A 17209-nucleotide genomic window follows, 5' to 3' on the forward strand; every position below is an offset into this window, starting at 1 on the left:
GAAAAAAAAAAGAAATCAGGGAGGGGTGTAGTTAAGGTCCTCTTCAGTTTTCGTGATGTCTACTCTTAGGCAAATGATAAACATTTCATTTTTGAAAATTGCAACAATTTCCTGACAGGTATTCACATGCTTTTCCAACAACATGATAAAAAGATTGCACAAATGCCAACACATCATGCACTCACCTGGTCTCTTGGGTGACTTAAGCTGTAGGAAGAATAACAACAAAAAATCTTAGAGAAAATCATTTCAGATGCAACTTCAGGTGTCAAAGGTATCACAATGATTTAACAAGTAACATGTTAACAAAGGAGAGCAGAAAACCACATAAGCCTGAGTTTTCAAATAAATCAAAAAAGCCAAACTGTACCTTATTTAATGTTCTCAGATCCTCCATGATCTGTTCATCTGTTAACAAATAGTTTAGCTGGGGTGTTGAGAGTTAAAGGACTCTGTGTGAAAAGTACAGTTTCCAAGCAAAGAGTAATCAACAAAATGGTACCAGTATTTTAGAATTTACAAAGTGTGATTTTGTTAAATGATGTTTCTACAGTAACAGTTTGCTTCTTAGAAATTTATGATTCTCCTACTAAATGTCATGGTACTTGAATACATAAAAGAATTCACATCCCCCACTGCTAGGATGAGAAGGAGGAATGAGCTTCATTAGGCATCTACAATAATACAGCACATGAGACAGTAAAAATAAGAATTACATCATGAATATATAAAGCGTTTTTGTTCCAAAGATCTAAAGACTCGCACAAACACACACACCCAAGGTAAGGCTAATCTTCCCTCAGCAACTTAAATCCTGTAGTGAAGGCGAAGCAACCTGAAGTTATGTCCTTTCCTGATGGCACACAAATGACTAAGCCATTTTGGTCAGAGAGCTATTTACCATCTCCTCGAAAGGAACAGAAACAACACTTCTCCATCTTTCCTGTTTCCGTTACCATTTTTTGGATGAAAGGGCTGCTTTATGTCTGACTGAAACCTCATTTGCTTTAATTTAAAAACAGTTTGCAATCCACTATATTACGGACATAGATAACAGAGGAGGTACATAGAGGTAGATATTACTGCCTTCATTTTACGGTTGGAAGGTGGAAAATTACAGGTGAAAAAATTTAGGCACATCAGGTTTTCAGATGCCCCTGAATCTGGACGTTAGCATTAAAGCCAGGCTGAACTTTGCATGCAAAGCACCTTTCCAAATCACGACTCTCTATACATCTCTCCCATCAAAAGCAGTAGCAAATGAGGACTCCCACAAAAAGAGCAACCCCTAACCCCTGGACAAACATTTTCCACGTTTTCCAATTAAATATTACTATTTCTGTAGGACAAGAGCCATGTATACCCCAGCAAATGGATAAACACAGGATTCCACAGTCTTAAGAGAGAAAGGCGGTTACAGCTTGATGTAAATGGATATCTGGAGCAGGTTTCCTCCTCTTGTCTGGGATGGGGACGGGATCATTCGGTCGCCTCCGCAACTTTCTGGTCATGATAGGTTTCACCTCCATGGAATCTGTGGCAAGAATGGAATGGTTAAATCTATCCAACTCCCACTTGAAGTCAGTAAGAATTTCTATAGTATAAGAATATCTGCCCCCTAGCCACCCAGTCAGAACTGTTTTACTGGGGATGTTCGTTCTACACATGGTTGTAGCCAGACACTCCATTAGATTTTAGGAAGTGTTTATGCTTGGAAGATTCACACCAGCTGCCCTAAGTGCACACCCCTCTCAGAAATGCAGCCCTGCTGTCAAGCATTACAGCCACTGTGGGCATCTCTCCAGCACCCTCATATCCTAGGGCATATTCCTCCTCTCCCTCAAATTAAGAAGCCCAGAGGCGCAGGCTCTCGGGATAGGAAGGAACCTGAAGGTCATCTCAGCTAATTTCTGCAGTTCCCATGGAGAGTGGGTGTGCCGAAGTCCACGGGTATAAAAAGCTCTTTTAGAGGCCACTGGCCTCAGTGCCAACGTTTTTATATGAAGTTTTCATTTATAGACTCAGACTTTTTTTCTTGTATAACCTTTTGTAACTATTGACTATCAAGAAGACACAATGAGGGCTCACAATACAAGCCTCTCTCCCTTCTGCACTCCTCTCTGTGGTCTCACACTGCTGCTGACTCCCCACGCCTTCGAATCGCTCCTCCCAAGCCATGGTGCACAAGGAGGTGAACCTGCCTCCTCGGGGTCCTTTTTCACTGGTCTGCTCCCTGAATACCGGTGATCTTTGGGGTCCAGTCAGTTCCTTTCAGACTGTATCCCAACCAATCTGCAATCACCAATTCCAGCCCCACACATCCCTCTGAATGGCGATAGATACCTGATACCACCTATTCTCCAGGCCCCACACGAACTCAGTTCTCCTCATTTCCCCTCCCAAGGTCGCCTCTTTTCCTGTGTCTCAGGGGCATCCAATCTAACCCTTCTTCCATGCAAGAACAAATCTGTCATCTGCGACTTGTCTTCCTTCACCCGGGCATGAGGTTCACCAGCTATGTTGGTTCTGCCTCCACTTCATGCCTTCATCCTTCCACTGATTACCTCCATGGCCTTCAGTGTTCTTTCCCATGTCCTGTCCATCCTCCCCTCCCTCAAAGTGATCTTCCTGGAACACAGATCAGATCGTTTTGCATATCACTCTCGTTACTAAACATTTCTTTTTTGATTTTTTTTGAGACAGGGCCTCACTCTGTCACCCAGGCTGGAGTGCAGTGGCACGATGTTCATTCACTGCAACCTTCGCCTCCCAGGTTCAAAGAGTCTCATGCCTCAGCCTCCCAAGTAGCTGGGACCACAGGCGTGTGCCACCACACCCAACTAATTTTTTGTATTTTTAGTAGAGATGGGGTTTCACCATGTTGATCAGGCTGGTCTCAAACTCCTCACCTCAAGTGATCCGCCCTCCTCAGCCTCCCAAAGTGCTGGGATTAAAGGCGTGAGTCACCACACCCGGCCATCTTCTTACTAAATATTTCAGTGGCTCACCACTCTCCACAGGGTAAAAGCCAGGCCTCATTTCTGGTCTTCCTCCCTTCTTCATTCACGCTTACATTGTGTGCAAGCCTTTAGCTATCCTGTTACCCAAGGGCACCAGACTTTATGCCTTCAAGTCTTTGCATGGCTATCCTCTGCCTACCCTCCTCTTTTCTGCCCAGCAAACTCCTACATAATACCCCTTGAGAGTCAGTTCAATACTCTCTCTTCTGTGACAGCTTTCAAAGGCAGAGACTCATTCCATCCTCCAAGTAATCAGAGCATCTATACAAACCTCAAGTACACCAAGTGCCACTGTGTAGAGGTCATTACCTACCCGCTTTGGATGTCTGAATTTCACCCCAACACCTAGCAAGAGGCTGGCCCAGTAGGGGTGCATAATGTTTTGCGCAGAATGGGTAGAAGAGGTCATGCCTGATCATGGGACGAGGTTAATTTGTGATTATGCACACAATAAGCAGAGCAGGCAGGACGGCTTCAGCGAATTCTACCAAGCAGTGTGCAGGATCTTAGAATATGTCATACATATGCCACAAAAAATTAAAAAAAAAAAAAGGCTTCTGCATGTTGCTCTTCAGAGAAATGGGCTGGGCAGTATTAATTTTTTTTTTCTATGAATGGAATAGAGGTAAAGTAAGAACCAAAGACCTAATTAATGAATATTTATAAGTGTACTTGGAAGTATAAACACACACACACACACACACACACACACACACAGAGCACCAGAAATAAGTGGGGAAGGCTTCTCCCTAAAAAAATCTCCTACCCTATGCTGAGGTGCCACCCTTCTCCAGTTAGTTACTGGCCAATGACACAGCACCATGGTTAAGACCTGGAGTGTCACATAAATGTGCGTCTGAATCCCTGCAACAGCTGTGTGGCCTAACACAGGTTTGTAAGTGCTGTATGTCTCAAGTGTCCTCGTCTAGAGAACAGAAGTATCAATAATGCCTCCCCCACAGTGCGCTGCGAGGGTTACATGTGATGATACACGTGAAGTCTTAGCACGGTGCTTGGCATAACGGGAGTTCTATCAATGCTAGTTTTTATTATTATATTTTCAGGCAGGAAAAAACTATACGAAGATCCTTTTTCAAATTCAAGGCACAAAGAGCTGAAAAGAAGTTACATAGTTGAAAGCAGCTGACGTCAACTGTGAGGCTGTACAACACTGACACCTAATTTGGAAAATAAAGTGTAAAGGGAGCTCACCCAACCCAAGAGAGCACCAAAGAAAAAGCACATAGCCCGAGAACATTATGGAATGTTCTGTCTGCCAAAGAGAATGGCTGAGTGTGCTCTGCTCTGCAGGCTGCCAAGACTGGGGAGTGGGGAGGGTGGACAATGCATGATGGATGTAAGCCAAGTAAAGGCCAATCACAGCCACTGAACTCTGAAAATCATAACTGTATCACTTACAAACCAACAAATATAATCAAATTCTTATGAAATGGCTAAAAAAAAAATCTGTTTTATTAGCCTGGTCACAGCACTGATTAATTTTATCCAAAAGACTACTTTGCAGAAGGAAGAGACTCTGGAGAAGCCCCTAAAACTTACAGCATGTCTCCATCTCCATTTCCATCCGGGAAAGAGGAGACAGAAGGGAGCAGTCCTGGCCAATGGGCCAGGTGGAAGACATAATTTGAGGACATGATCGACATGTATCACAGCCCCAAAAGACATAGTAAGAGTATCCACTGAAGTCACCTTGCTCTAATGCCAGGTTTGCCTAGTTGGCTTCTAAAGTGGATTTTTCATAGAAGGATGGAGCCTCACAACCTGGGTCTGAGTGTGCCTGGAAGTTCTATTTCTCACTGTAAGCAACGAGCTGGTATCCTGAGTTTTACCATCAATCTCCTAGGAGTTTGGCCTCTAAGAGTCCCAAGACGCTCAATCTGGCTACACTGACAAAAATCAAACTTCCAGAACTGAAGTTCAGACCCTGGAGTGTGACAACCCCAGTGTGACACCTGAGCAGGGATGCAGTCAGTCTTCCTCTCCGACATCATGCACCAACTACAAAAAAACTCAAACTGGCTGAAATTGGAACCCCTCTGTGATCCAGAGGTCTCCTCATAGGTTTGCTTCAGTGGAGATGCTATTTATGTAATTAAACATCAAGCATTTAAAGCAGACTTGCGAGAGTGTATGTGAGAGAAAACACCAAACAAGCAACAAGACTAGGCGTACAACTCCTCTCCAAACCACCATGCAATATGACCTTTAATAGTGCAAATCCTCCTGTTCTACTCACTAGGAAACCTGACAGATACAGGCACACCCCCACCCCGCCCCACCCCTCACCACAGGTAGCACTGGTTCTGACATCTAAAAAATGGGAGCTCAGGTTGAAGCAATGCTAGGTGGTAGAGTCATTACAGCACAGTCCCTCTGGAGAGATATTCCTGATAAATAACCTGCAACTTACATACAACTACCAGTTTACTGGCTGGCCTTTTGTTCTGCACTTCTCTAGGCCTATTTATTCATTTCCAACAGCATACCTGCCTACAGTGTACAACAGCAGTAAAAGCTTCAATTCAACATACTTTAACTATTAAAACAAGCTCATATTTATCTATTGGAAAAAATATTAATTGCAGCAATTCAAAGGGGCATCCTTAAAAAATGGGATATAGCCAGGTGTGGTGGCTCACGCCTGTAATCTCAGCACTTTGGGAGGCCAAGGCGGGTGGATCATGAGGTCAGGAGATCGAGACCATCCTGGCTAACAACGTAAAACCCTGTCTCTACTAAAAATACAAAAATTAGTCAGGCATGGTGGTGACCTGTAGTCTCAGCTACTTGGGAGGCTGAGGCAGGAGAATGGCGTGAACCCAAGAGGCGGAGCTCGCAGTGAGCCGAGATTGTGCCACTGCACTCTAGCCTCAGCGACAAAGCAAGACTCCGTCTCAAAAAAAAAAAAAAAAAAAGAATATAAGGCTGGGTGCAATGGCTGACGCCTGTAATCCCAACACTTTGGGGAGCCAAGGAGGGTGGATCGCTTGAGCCCAGGAGTACAAGACCATCCTGGGCAACAGAGCAAAACCCCATGTCTACAGAAAAATACAAAAAACTAGCTGGGCTAGGTGGCAGGTGCCTGTAGTCCCAGCTACTTGGGAGGCTGAGGTGGATCACTTGAGCACAGGAGGCAGAGGTTGCAGTGAGACAAGACTGTGCCACTGCACTTCAACCTGGGTGACAGAGCAAGACCCTATCTCAAAAAATTAAATGTATTTTAAATTTAAAAAGGAAATTTTCTTTAAAAAGAAATGGGATATAAGTGGCAGAAAGAAAATCCACTGCAGACTAAACATTGTAGCAGACTGGCAATTACCTCCAAACCAGGGCAGGGACCCACAGGCTAGACTAGCGGCCCAGAGCAATCCTAGCACACATCATGCCCTTCTCTAGCAGGATGGAGGGCGCCATCAACGTTGATGCAAATTAATGCTGCAGTGGTAACAGAAGAATGCCTAAGGTTTGTGGGGGAGGGGAATATGAATGAATGTTAGGGCTGGGCATGGTGGTTCACGTCTGTAATTCCAGCACTTTGGGAGGCCATGGCGGGCGGATCACCTGAGGTCAGGAGTTCAAGACCAACCTGGCCAACATGGTGAAACCCCATCTCTACTAAAAGTATAAAAATTAGTCAGGCGTGGTGGCACACACCTGTAGTCCCAGCTACTCGGGAGGCTACGGCAGAAGAATCACTTGAACCCGGGAGGTGGAGGTTGCGGTGAGCCAAGACCATGCCACTGCACTTCAGCCTGGGCGACAAAGCTAGACTCCATCTCAAAAAACAAAAAAAAATCCACAAGAATCATTGTTAGGTCTTTGGAGGCCAAATCAGAGTAGGAATAAAGGACCAATCTCCTTAAAGCCAAAGTTGCCCATTATGAAGGGAAGGCAATAAACAGCGAGCCAGTCGAGCCTTCCTCTCTGTACCCTCAAGCACATTAAAAGACCTGATTCCACAATGCTAGCACCAGGAAAGAACATCTTGAGGACAGGCCCACACCGCCCAAAAGCCAGGTCACCTCTTCTATTCTCCCTCTCCAGATATTCGTGTGGGTCCTCTTCTCCTTGTCTTGACACCCAAGTCACTACTCATTAGCATCTACTGCATACATGTGAACTTTACTGCTCCTATAGTAGTACAACCACATATATCTTAGGGTTTTAAAATGAGTAAAAAAGCCAGATGTGGTAGCTCACGCCTGTAAACCCAGCACTTTGGGAGACCAAGTCGGGCAGACTGCTCGAGCCCAGGAATTCAAGACCAGCCTAGGCAACATGGGAAAACCTTGTCTCTACAAAAAATACAAAAATGAAAGGCCGGGAGTGGTGGCTCACGCCTGTAATCCCAATACTTTGGGAGGCTGAGGCTGGCAGATCATGAGGTCAGGAGATCAAGACCATCCTGGTTAACACGGTGAAACTCTGTCTCTAATAAAAAAAAATACAAAAAATTAGCCGGGCATGGTGGCGGGTGCCTGTAGTCCCAGCTACTTGGGAGGCTGAGGCAGGAGAATGGCACGAACCCAGGAGGCAGAGCTTGCAGTGAGCCGAGATCGTGCCACTGCACTCCAGCCTGGGTGACAGAGCAAGACTCCGTCTCAAAAATAATACACAAAAATGAGCCAGGTAAGGTGGCACATGCCTGTAATCCCAGCTATTCAGGAGGCTGAGGCAGGAGAATCACCTGAGCCCAGGAAGTTGAACTGCAGTGAGCCGTGATGGCACCACTGCACTCCACCCTTGGCAACTGGAGTAAGACCCTGTTTTTTTTTTTTTTTTTTTTTTTTTGAGACGGAGTCTCGCTCTGTCACCCAGGCTGGAGTGCGGTGGCGCAATCTCGGCTCACTGCAGTCTCCGCCTCCCAGGTTTAGGCCATTCTCCTGCCTCAGCCTCCCGAGTAGCTGGGACTACAGGCACCCGCCACCTCGCCCGGCTAGTTTTTTGTATTTTTTTAGTAGAGAAGGGGTTTCACCGTGTTAGCCAGGATGGTCTCGATCTCCTGACCTCGTGATCCGCCCGTCTCGGCCTCCCAAAGTGCTGGGATTACAGGCTTGAGCCACCGCGCCCGGCCAGCCCTGTCTTTAAATATATCAATGAGTCAAAAACAAGCCTGTCAAATTGTTAACTTTATTTAGGGGCCCTCCATCTCAACACCACATAACCTTGGGGGAAGTCAAGGAAGCTATGTCAGCTTTCTACCAGAAAATAGCTTCCAAGAAGACACAGACTTTACCCATTAGCCTAATTTTGTGAGTCTTAGTGCCACCACATGTATCTGTGGTATCTGCAGAGAGTCAGTAGTAGTGGTGGTGAAGAGAATATGCTTGGAGCCAGACACACACCGGCTTAACCACTATCTGTCTCACTGAGGGACTGTGAGCAAATGGCTCCACTTCTCCGAGCCACCTCTGCCATCTATAAAATCAGAAGCAATACCCCCAAGGTCAAAGGGAGCTGCAGGAACTCAGTGAGGTTACAACTTCCCAATCCCTGAGTGTTCACTCTGTGAACCAGCTACTTTCTGAAGCAACTTACAGGCATTATCTCCTCTCACGTCAGAGCTACCCTCTGCAGAAGGTTCTATCATCCCCTGGCCAAATGAGAAAATCCTACCTCAGAATTGAATCTGTGACAGTGCCAGGATTCAGCCCTGGTCTATCAGCCTGGAAAGTTAGCTCTAATATCTTTACGTAATGCTTGGCTCAGTGTAAGTGCTTGGGAAACAGACTTCTATTCTGACATTGTTATGACTCGTGAACCCACCATCTTCTAAAGGAAACTAACAGTCTTTACTAGGGTCACAGGTGGTTTTCACTGTGGAAGCCTAAGGATTGGAAGATGCCCCTGACGAGCAAGAACTTACAAAAGAAAAGGAAGTAGCAGGTAGTGAGCTACAGGAAGGAGAGAAGAGTAAGAGAAAGAAAAACACATTAAAAATGGTAAAGCTCCCCACATTTTAAAGCTCATAAAGTTCTCACTGAATATTTGGATTACTTGTAGTCTTGGCCTCTGCTTTAGAGAAATCCCACCCTCAGGCAAGTGTACCTATAACCTCACTACTGAAGTGTGCTCTGGCCAGCAGGAGCAGTGACCCCTGGGGAAGGTGGTCAGAAATATAGGATCTCGGCTGGGTGCGGTGGCTCATACCTATAATCCCAGCACTTCGGGGGGCTGAGGCGGGTGGATCACCTGAGGTCAGGAGTTCGAGACCAGCTGGCCAACATGGTGAAACCCCGTCTCTACTAAAAATACAAAAATTAGCTAGGCATGGTGGTGTATGCCTGTAATCCCAGCTACCTGGGAGGCTGAGGCAGGAGAATCACTTGAATACGGGAGGCGGAGGTTGCAGCGAGCTGAGACTGCACCACCGCACTCCAGCCTGGGCGACAGTGAGACTTTGTCCCCCAAAAAAAAAAAAAAATTAAATTAAAAAAAAAAAAAGAAAGAAATGCAGGATCTCAGCCTCCACTCCAAAGCCCCTGAAACAGAATCCGCATTTTATCAAGACCCCATTGACCTAACACATTGAAGCTGCGCTGCACTGACTATAATTCATCCTAGCTTCTCTATGTACAATCACTCATTTCTGCCTGAACAACCGAGTTTCCCTAAGTTTTCCACAAGAGATTTGGGCGGTAAACAGTACCTCTTGCCAATTCCTATGGAGGTTTGTAAACGCTTTAAGTCAGGGTGGGAATGAGCAGGTCGCCAAATACACCCGTTTCCGGTGGGTTATTTGGACCAAGCTTCTCATCAGCCTTTTATCCTACTTTGCTTTTCAAGAGATGTTCATGTCGAACCAAAAACGGAGACTTTAAAAAGTATCTTTTCAGGGCAGAGCTGGGCAACAATGATATTGGGCATCAATCCACAAAGGTGAACTAAGTCACTCAATTAGAGGAATGAAATCAAGCCTTTAATCCGACACCATAGCAGCACCATCTGTGGAGATGCTAATTACGCTTCTAGCTCCAGGGCCTTGTCTTCCAACACTCCATCATTACCTTGGCAGTGCTTTCCATACCAAGGGTACCAAATGGCTTGAGAAAGGACATCCGTACCTTTAATGCCCATGGCTAGCTTTAAACACTTCTGTAATCAATTTTATTGTGTTACAAATGATTTCCCTGCATTTATTTGTCTTTTCTACCTTGGCAGGCTCAGCCTCAAGTCACTGAGGATGCCTCCTGTCCCAGTTAAGATTCTGGCTGTAAAACTGCCTGGCCAAACAATATCAATTGCTTGTCAATAATTAGGATGCCAAATCACAGGTAAGGTGATGATACCCTTCCCCACAGATGGAGAGGGAGCAGCTATAAACGGATAATATTTCCCACTAGCCTAATGAAGGCTCCCAAACATCTGGTGGCTTTAGCAGACAGCGATTGAGGCATCGATGCCAGTCACAGCCACTATCAAGGAAATGGTGTGCAGGTCCAAAAGCCGGCAGGCAGACTGGTACCAGACAAGGTACCACGGTGCTACTGGTCTAATTAAATAAGCACTTCCACAAGAGTAAGACTATACTGCCTGAAGCTGTGTTTTGGCATCCATTCTCACAAAAAAAAAAAAAAAAAATTTCTGAGCTGCTTTCAGAGGCCGTCAAGGAGCTCACTTCTTTTGCCAAGTCTTTCTACAAGGAAGCTAACAGAGGAGAGATTTTTCAAAAGTCAGACCCCACCTCAGGCACAACCACATTCTCTTAAGTGTACCATGAGGATTGGAGCCAGAAGTCTGTGTCAGTCAGAAGGCCAAGCTGGTTGACAACACCAGGAATATACAGAGGGGAACAAAGATCTTAACCGGCTACTTTTGATTTCAAAATCAGCCCTGAGAACGTCCACAAAAACATTGCATGCATTTCCTATGGAACCCTGCTAAAATGAGACACGCCAGAGCCCCAGCACTTTCTGAATTGTAAGAGTTAAATTTGGGGATGTACAGAAAGGCATGCCACCTCCATATCCAAGTGACAAACTCACCACTGACTTGCCTTGCAGTATTTGCCAAGTTCCAAAATAGCGAGTTCAAGCCAATTCCCTATATCTTTCTAGGAATCGTCAGTCTACATATGGCAACAGAAGAGTCGGCCCATATTGTTTCTCCCTGAAACCTGCCTACAACCTGCTGAGTTCCCATATGTAGATTACTAAATCCTAGAAGGTTAGAAAGGGATTGGCTCTGAGTCTCATGTAACTTTCCTACCTTCCTGGGAAAATAGTTCAGTTTAGCTATCCTGTTGGAATCATATCAAGTCTTTCTGAAATGTTCACAGTAACACCTGGCAGGAGAGATCTAATAGCACAGATGATAGAGCCAAAAGCTTTTGTTCTTACATCTAGATCAAAGGAAGACAATACCTCTTCTGTAATTAAGGCAGACTGGAAAAAAACAAAGCAGAGGGATTCCCATCACCATGGGGGACTTGGGTAAGCAATGTGGGGACATAACCAAGATACAAATGGCAGCGGACCCAGGAATTAAGTAGAGCCTAAGCCAGAGCTTGCCATTACTATTAAAAGTCTAGCAACTATTGAACGCCTGTTATGCACAGGACACTGTACTAGGCACTCATATGTCTAACCACAATCCTGTGAGAGAGTATGACCAGCTCCATTTCATAGAGGAGAAAATAGACTCAGAGAAGTTAAGCAGCTTGACCAAGGTCACACAGCCAACAGAAGGTGGAGGAGGAACTCTCATCTATAAGGTCAAACCCACTCTCCACCTTGCTCTGCTCTTGAGATGTAAGACAAAAGTAACTGGAACAGCCCTTCACAGCCCCGCTCGGGACCCCCAGGATCCCACCCCATAGGGCTTTCCTACCTCCAGTCAGTTCCATTGTCAGCTTTTCGTTTTCAATCATCTTCTTCTTTTCTTCTAGCTCAGCAATCAGGTTCTCTTTCAGCTCAACCTTCTTGTCTTCAAATTCTTTCACTGCTGCCTTCTTTTCTTTAATGTAATTTCGTTCCACTTGTTCAGTCTGAGCAAAAGAGAAACACAGGCTGGGAGTACACGGCCCTGGAAGCCATGGCTCCAACTCAAAGTCTAGCCCTGTCCTCAACAGCAAAGAAAACACCTTTGCTAGAAACATGACACACAGAGTTTCCCTCTCACACACACTTGCAGTAACGGCATGTCTGAGAGCAAGCCCTCCAATGAATGTGTACAATCAGACCCACATGACTTTCGCTCATTTTTGAGTACACTTCACTTGCTACTCAGGTATTTTTCTCTCTTCCACATCCTGTATTTTATACTAAAACACATTTCTCAAAGGGAGTAAATAATCACTCATAAAATTATAGCTTCAAAGGGAAATAGGAGATTCTACATTGTGTATATTCAAAAAATAATCACAAGATATTGAGGCTAGATAGCATAAGTTACTATTATTTTTGATACAGCAAAAGAATGGAATATCATTTAGTAAGTGTCTGAACCCCAAAGTACACAAATATTGATATTATACTAAGACAAAAGTTGTATATGCCTCTGCTTTTCAAATCTCACCACTGTGGTGAGTGACATTGGGGCCTGTGGTGGGCTAGGGATGTGTGTACCTCACTTGAGTATACCTTCAGGCTCGATCACGTGATCCTTCCAGCTGAGTGACTATGGGCATCAAACTGATTTAAGGAAAGTGGGTTCCAATAATGTGGCTCCGAAAAACCACGACTTTCTCCAAAAGTAACCCCCACACACATGCTAGCCACCCTGGGAGCAGTACATCACTAAAGATACAGGCCCTCATCTCTGGATCACAGCACAGAGTCTGACACAGAATCAGCACTCAGGTGTCCATAGAATGAAAGGAAAAATTAGAAATCTGTCTTTTTTTTACTGGCCCAGAGAGTTGCAGCTGTAAAACAGAACTGCTGAGCCGATTCAGAGATTGAACTGCTTCAAGGATCAATATCAAACTATGAGGCCGTTATAACTCAGAGACTTCCAAACAGCTCTAATGCGGGATAAAAGTCAATAAGCAGTGAGGGGTGAGTATTCCTTATTCCCCTGTGATAAGCAGGGGCTGCTCCACAACAAATGACCAGACAGGATGTCTGAGCTGAGACCAAATGTCCTTTAGTCAAACAGAACAGTGGTGAAGGCTTCCAAACTATCTACTTGGTGATAGAAGGAAAAGCCACCAGATCAGGACTGCAAGATTCCAGTCTCAGAAAGGGCCTGCAAACCCAGAAGATCTGTGGTACTTACTTCCAGCTGGAGGAAGAGTTCTGCAAGAGATAAAAAGTGTAATTAGATTTGCTAGGCTGTGCCACCTTTCTAGACAGTGATGTTAGCATTCATTTAGAAGCAGTAATTGCTTTCTGAAAGCATGTTACACAGAGCAAAAGTTTTCATCAGAGAAATGTTGATATACACAAAGGGAAAGGATGCAAGAAGTACTCAAGTCTAGTTAAAATGTGGCCTTGCCAGCCTGCCAACATGGTGAAACCCTTCTCTACTAAAAATACAAAAATTAGCCAGGCATGGTGGCAGGCACCTGTAATCCCAACTACTTGAGAGGCTGAGGCAGGCAGGAGACTCACTTGAATCTGAGTGGCAGAGGTTGCAGTGAGCTAAGATTGCGCCACTGTACTACAGCCTGGGTGACAGGGCAAAACCTGGTCAAAAAAAAAAAAAAATGTGGCCCTGAACATACCAGCTGTGGCAGTTCCACCTGAGGGTAAAAACGTGCAGCAGGAACGAGACTCCCCAGGCAAAATAAACTTATCCCTTCTTTCACTCAGTCCACCCGCCAACAGTCCCCACAGTAGCAGGATGGGTCAAGAAGAAATAATGCAATTACTCCAGAAACAGAGTGGATATGATGTTTTAAAGCAGTGGTCCCCAACCCTTTTGGCACCAGGGACCAGTTTGGTGGAAGACAATTATTCCACGGACTGGGACAGGGCAGGGGGGCAAGCGTTGGGTGAAGGGAGGCAACCCAGTGTTCTGCAGCCTGGGGGATGGAGACCCCTGGTTTTTTGGTGGGGTTGGTTTTTTTGAGAAAGAGTCGCACTCTGTCACCCAGGCTGGAGTGCAGTGGCATGATCTTGACTCACAGCAACCTCCACCTCCTGGGTTCAAGCAATTCTACTGCTTCGGCCTCCCAAGTAGCTGGGATTAAAGGCACGAACCACCACGCCTGGCTAATTTTTGTATTTTTAGTACAGACAGGGTTTCACCACGTTGGCCAGGCTGGTGTTGAACTCCTGACCTCAGGTGATCCACCGGCCTCAGCTCCCAGAGTGCTGGGATTACAGGCGTGAGTCACTACATCTGGCCAAGACCCCCTTTTTAAAGCACTATATGAAGGATATGTGTGGTAAGGAAGGACCTTCACAGATAATCCACAGGACAGAGGCTCCAGGCACACCTGGGGCTTCACTGTCAGGTCGCCAAGTTCTGCTCACACTGATGTCTGCCCCCGCAATGCCCTCTGATCTCCTATTCACATTCCTAAGTTCCTGACTGAATGCGGCCCCTCCTAAGGCCTTTCCTGCTGACTCTTCACACATCATGCCCTTCAGATGCCTTAAAGCGCCCATCTAACAGCACTCAACAACTTAGTAACACCTACCATGTGCTGGATGATTAGTAACCATTACCTAGCAGCTCCCCTCACCACCAGATTTACAATAGAGTACAAACCTGTCTACAAACCCGCAACAACTTGAAGCAAAACCGCTTCATGGCTTCTACTCTTTCCTGGGTGACACGGGGCTGTGCATACAGTCCACAAAGATTCTCCAGGGGGTGCTATTCTCAGTCTACCATGGGCCCCTTTGTAAACCTGGCAAATGCTATGAATCCCTTCCCCAGAAAAAAGCACATATACAAACTCCACAGAATGCTGACAGTTCCAGGAACCCCCGATTAAAAGCCCAGATGTTGATTAATAGTTGTTGACAGAGAAAATTAATTGAGGAAAGGGACAAGCCACTCATTATTTGTTTAGCCCCCAAAATACTACCCACTTTGGCACTGGGAATTGCTGGGCATAGGAACCCAGGCACACCCAACCCAACGTGATCATTCCTGTAACAACTTCAGACCCGTACCATGCACAAGTGGGCCAGACAGCTGGAGTCCTGTGCCATTCTGAGAAATCATGCCTCGCACCAACAAGTTAAAATGACAATTAGCACTTAGAGGTGGCAGTTGTTTTAGTTAAAGCAGCCAGACACCACTAAAGCAGGTGGATCATCTCTGCAAAGAATGTGCTTTTTAAAGCTCAAGTCGTGACTGATTGAGGAGCTCTTCTGCATTTTTACCTAGGAGAGAGAAATGTGAAAGAACACACAAGGGCCGGGCACACTGGCTCATGCCTGTAATCCCAACACTTTGGGAGGCCAAGGCGAGCTGGGCGGATCACCTGAGATCAGGAGTTCGAGACCACCCTGGCCAACACGGTGAAACCCTATCTCTACTAAAATTACAAAATTAGCCAGGTGTGGTGGCAGGCGCCTGTAATTCCAGCAACTCGGGAGGCTGAGGCACGAGAATCCCTTGAACCCGGGAGGCAGAGGTTGCAGTGAGCTGAGACAGCACCACCACACTCCAGCCTAGGCGACAGAGTAAGACTCTGTCTCAAAAAAAAAAAAAAAAAAGAAAGAAAGAAAGAACACGCGAGGACATGATTGAGAGTCTGAGCAGAATGAAGAAAAACAACTCAATACTCATTCTGCTGTTCTAACTTCAGAAATATGACTCACATCCATTTTCTTTCCTTATTTCCATCTTATGCCAATTCCATGAGGTATTAATATTCCCCTCTACAGACGGGGAAATTGAGGTTTCAAGAGCAAATATTCTGCTTAAAGGATCACATCTAAAGTGAGGAGGCAGGATCTGAACTTAAGACCACCTCTTTCCACAAATGCCACCTTCTTTATCTGCTAAAGGGGAAGTCTAGGAAGAGCAACCGGTTGAAGATTTTCAAGACATCTCAAGGAGGAGCTTCAGGAACTCAGAGTAGAATGGGGGTAACAACAGGGAGAGGCAGGAGGTGGAAAGGCAGAGAGCTAATAGCTGGGGCTCTACTTTCTCAGCGCCCACACACACTTCAGCCCCTTTTCTATCTGTTGGTATGCACTGGGCAGCTTCTCACTGAGGAGAGATAGTAAAGGGTTGGAGAGTCACTGGCCCCGAATGAAAGATGACGGCAGCATGAGGAATGGCACCCCACCCTCATTCTAAAACCCATCATTACTCTACCATCGCAGGAACAAGGACTCTGCTGGCACCCAAACTGCTGGGCGATGATGAGCGTTAAAAACTCAACACATACACGAGATTTCCTGTAATCTCAGGAATTTATGTTTACACACTTTAAACAGTTGTCACATCTTACTTTCTGCATGGTTCTTTAACTCGGTCTTCCTTAACTTTACACATGTGGTATCTTTTGTCAATGAAACACCAAGTTTCCTCAAGTCAAAGCAATGCGTTACATGACTTTACACTGCTCACAGTGCTTAGATGTAGCAGGTGCTTAATTCATTTTTGTTGAATGAATACATTTACTGTATACAACTAATCAAAAGTGTGCCTTTTCTCTAAATTCTTACAGAAACAATACTTGGGGAAAATAACAAGAGGACCCTCCCCAATCCTAGCACAGAATACCAAAAGAAACAAACTTCAAATGGGACAAAAACCACCTACAATCCTTTTCCTCAGCCGCACTTCTGATTGTACACCAGGCCAGCCATGCAGCCATGAGCACGAGTTGCAGGTGCAAGACCACTCTTGGGGTACCAGAGAGAACAACCTAACTGCAAGGAGCCTCCTCAGACACCCTCCGCCACTGGGCCGTCCCTTAGCAAAAGATGAAACCACTTTCCATAACCACAGTTTGGAAGTCTCTTTTTCGAAAACTCTGCCTGACAGAACATCTGGGATACGTTTTGGAGAATAGCTCTTAGGGCTACATTACTCTGATGATCGGCAAACGGTCGAACATTGAAAGATGATTCATTTCCATTTAAAGGAGCCTTACCTGCATTCCGTATCCTCTCTTTGTACTGCTGATCTAGTTTTTTCATTCTCTTCTGATATTCCTGTAATGTACCTGATTTCAACATTTAAAAAATAAAATTATTGTGAATATCAATCTGCCCTACATTTTGTTTCCTAAAATTATTCTGTAGCATCAACAC

The 17209-nt window shown here is 45.4% G+C and overlaps 1 protein-coding gene across 1 annotated transcript in view; it reads right to left on the reverse strand.

The window, feature by feature from the left end:
• Window positions 1–17209, reverse strand: part of SUDS3 (SDS3 homolog, SIN3A corepressor complex component) — a 44233-nt gene that overhangs the window by 16017 nt on the left and 11007 nt on the right. Inside the window, exons 4-9 of the mRNA XM_033220435.1 lie at window positions 17050–17121; window positions 13260–13279; window positions 11871–12027; window positions 1439–1534; window positions 371–432; window positions 186–207 (exon numbers count right to left, since the gene is read on the reverse strand). Of these exons, the coding sequence (XP_033076326.1) occupies window positions 186–207; window positions 371–432; window positions 1439–1534; window positions 11871–12027; window positions 13260–13279; window positions 17050–17121 (429 nt within the window). The remainder of the gene's footprint in view (window positions 1–185; window positions 208–370; window positions 433–1438; window positions 1535–11870; window positions 12028–13259; window positions 13280–17049; window positions 17122–17209) is intronic.

This window comes from Trachypithecus francoisi, unplaced genomic scaffold (genome assembly GCF_009764315.1).
Source record: "Trachypithecus francoisi isolate TF-2019V2 unplaced genomic scaffold, Tfra_2.0 Lachesis_group11, whole genome shotgun sequence".
NCBI classification, from domain to species: Eukaryota; Metazoa; Chordata; class Mammalia; order Primates; family Cercopithecidae; genus Trachypithecus; species Trachypithecus francoisi.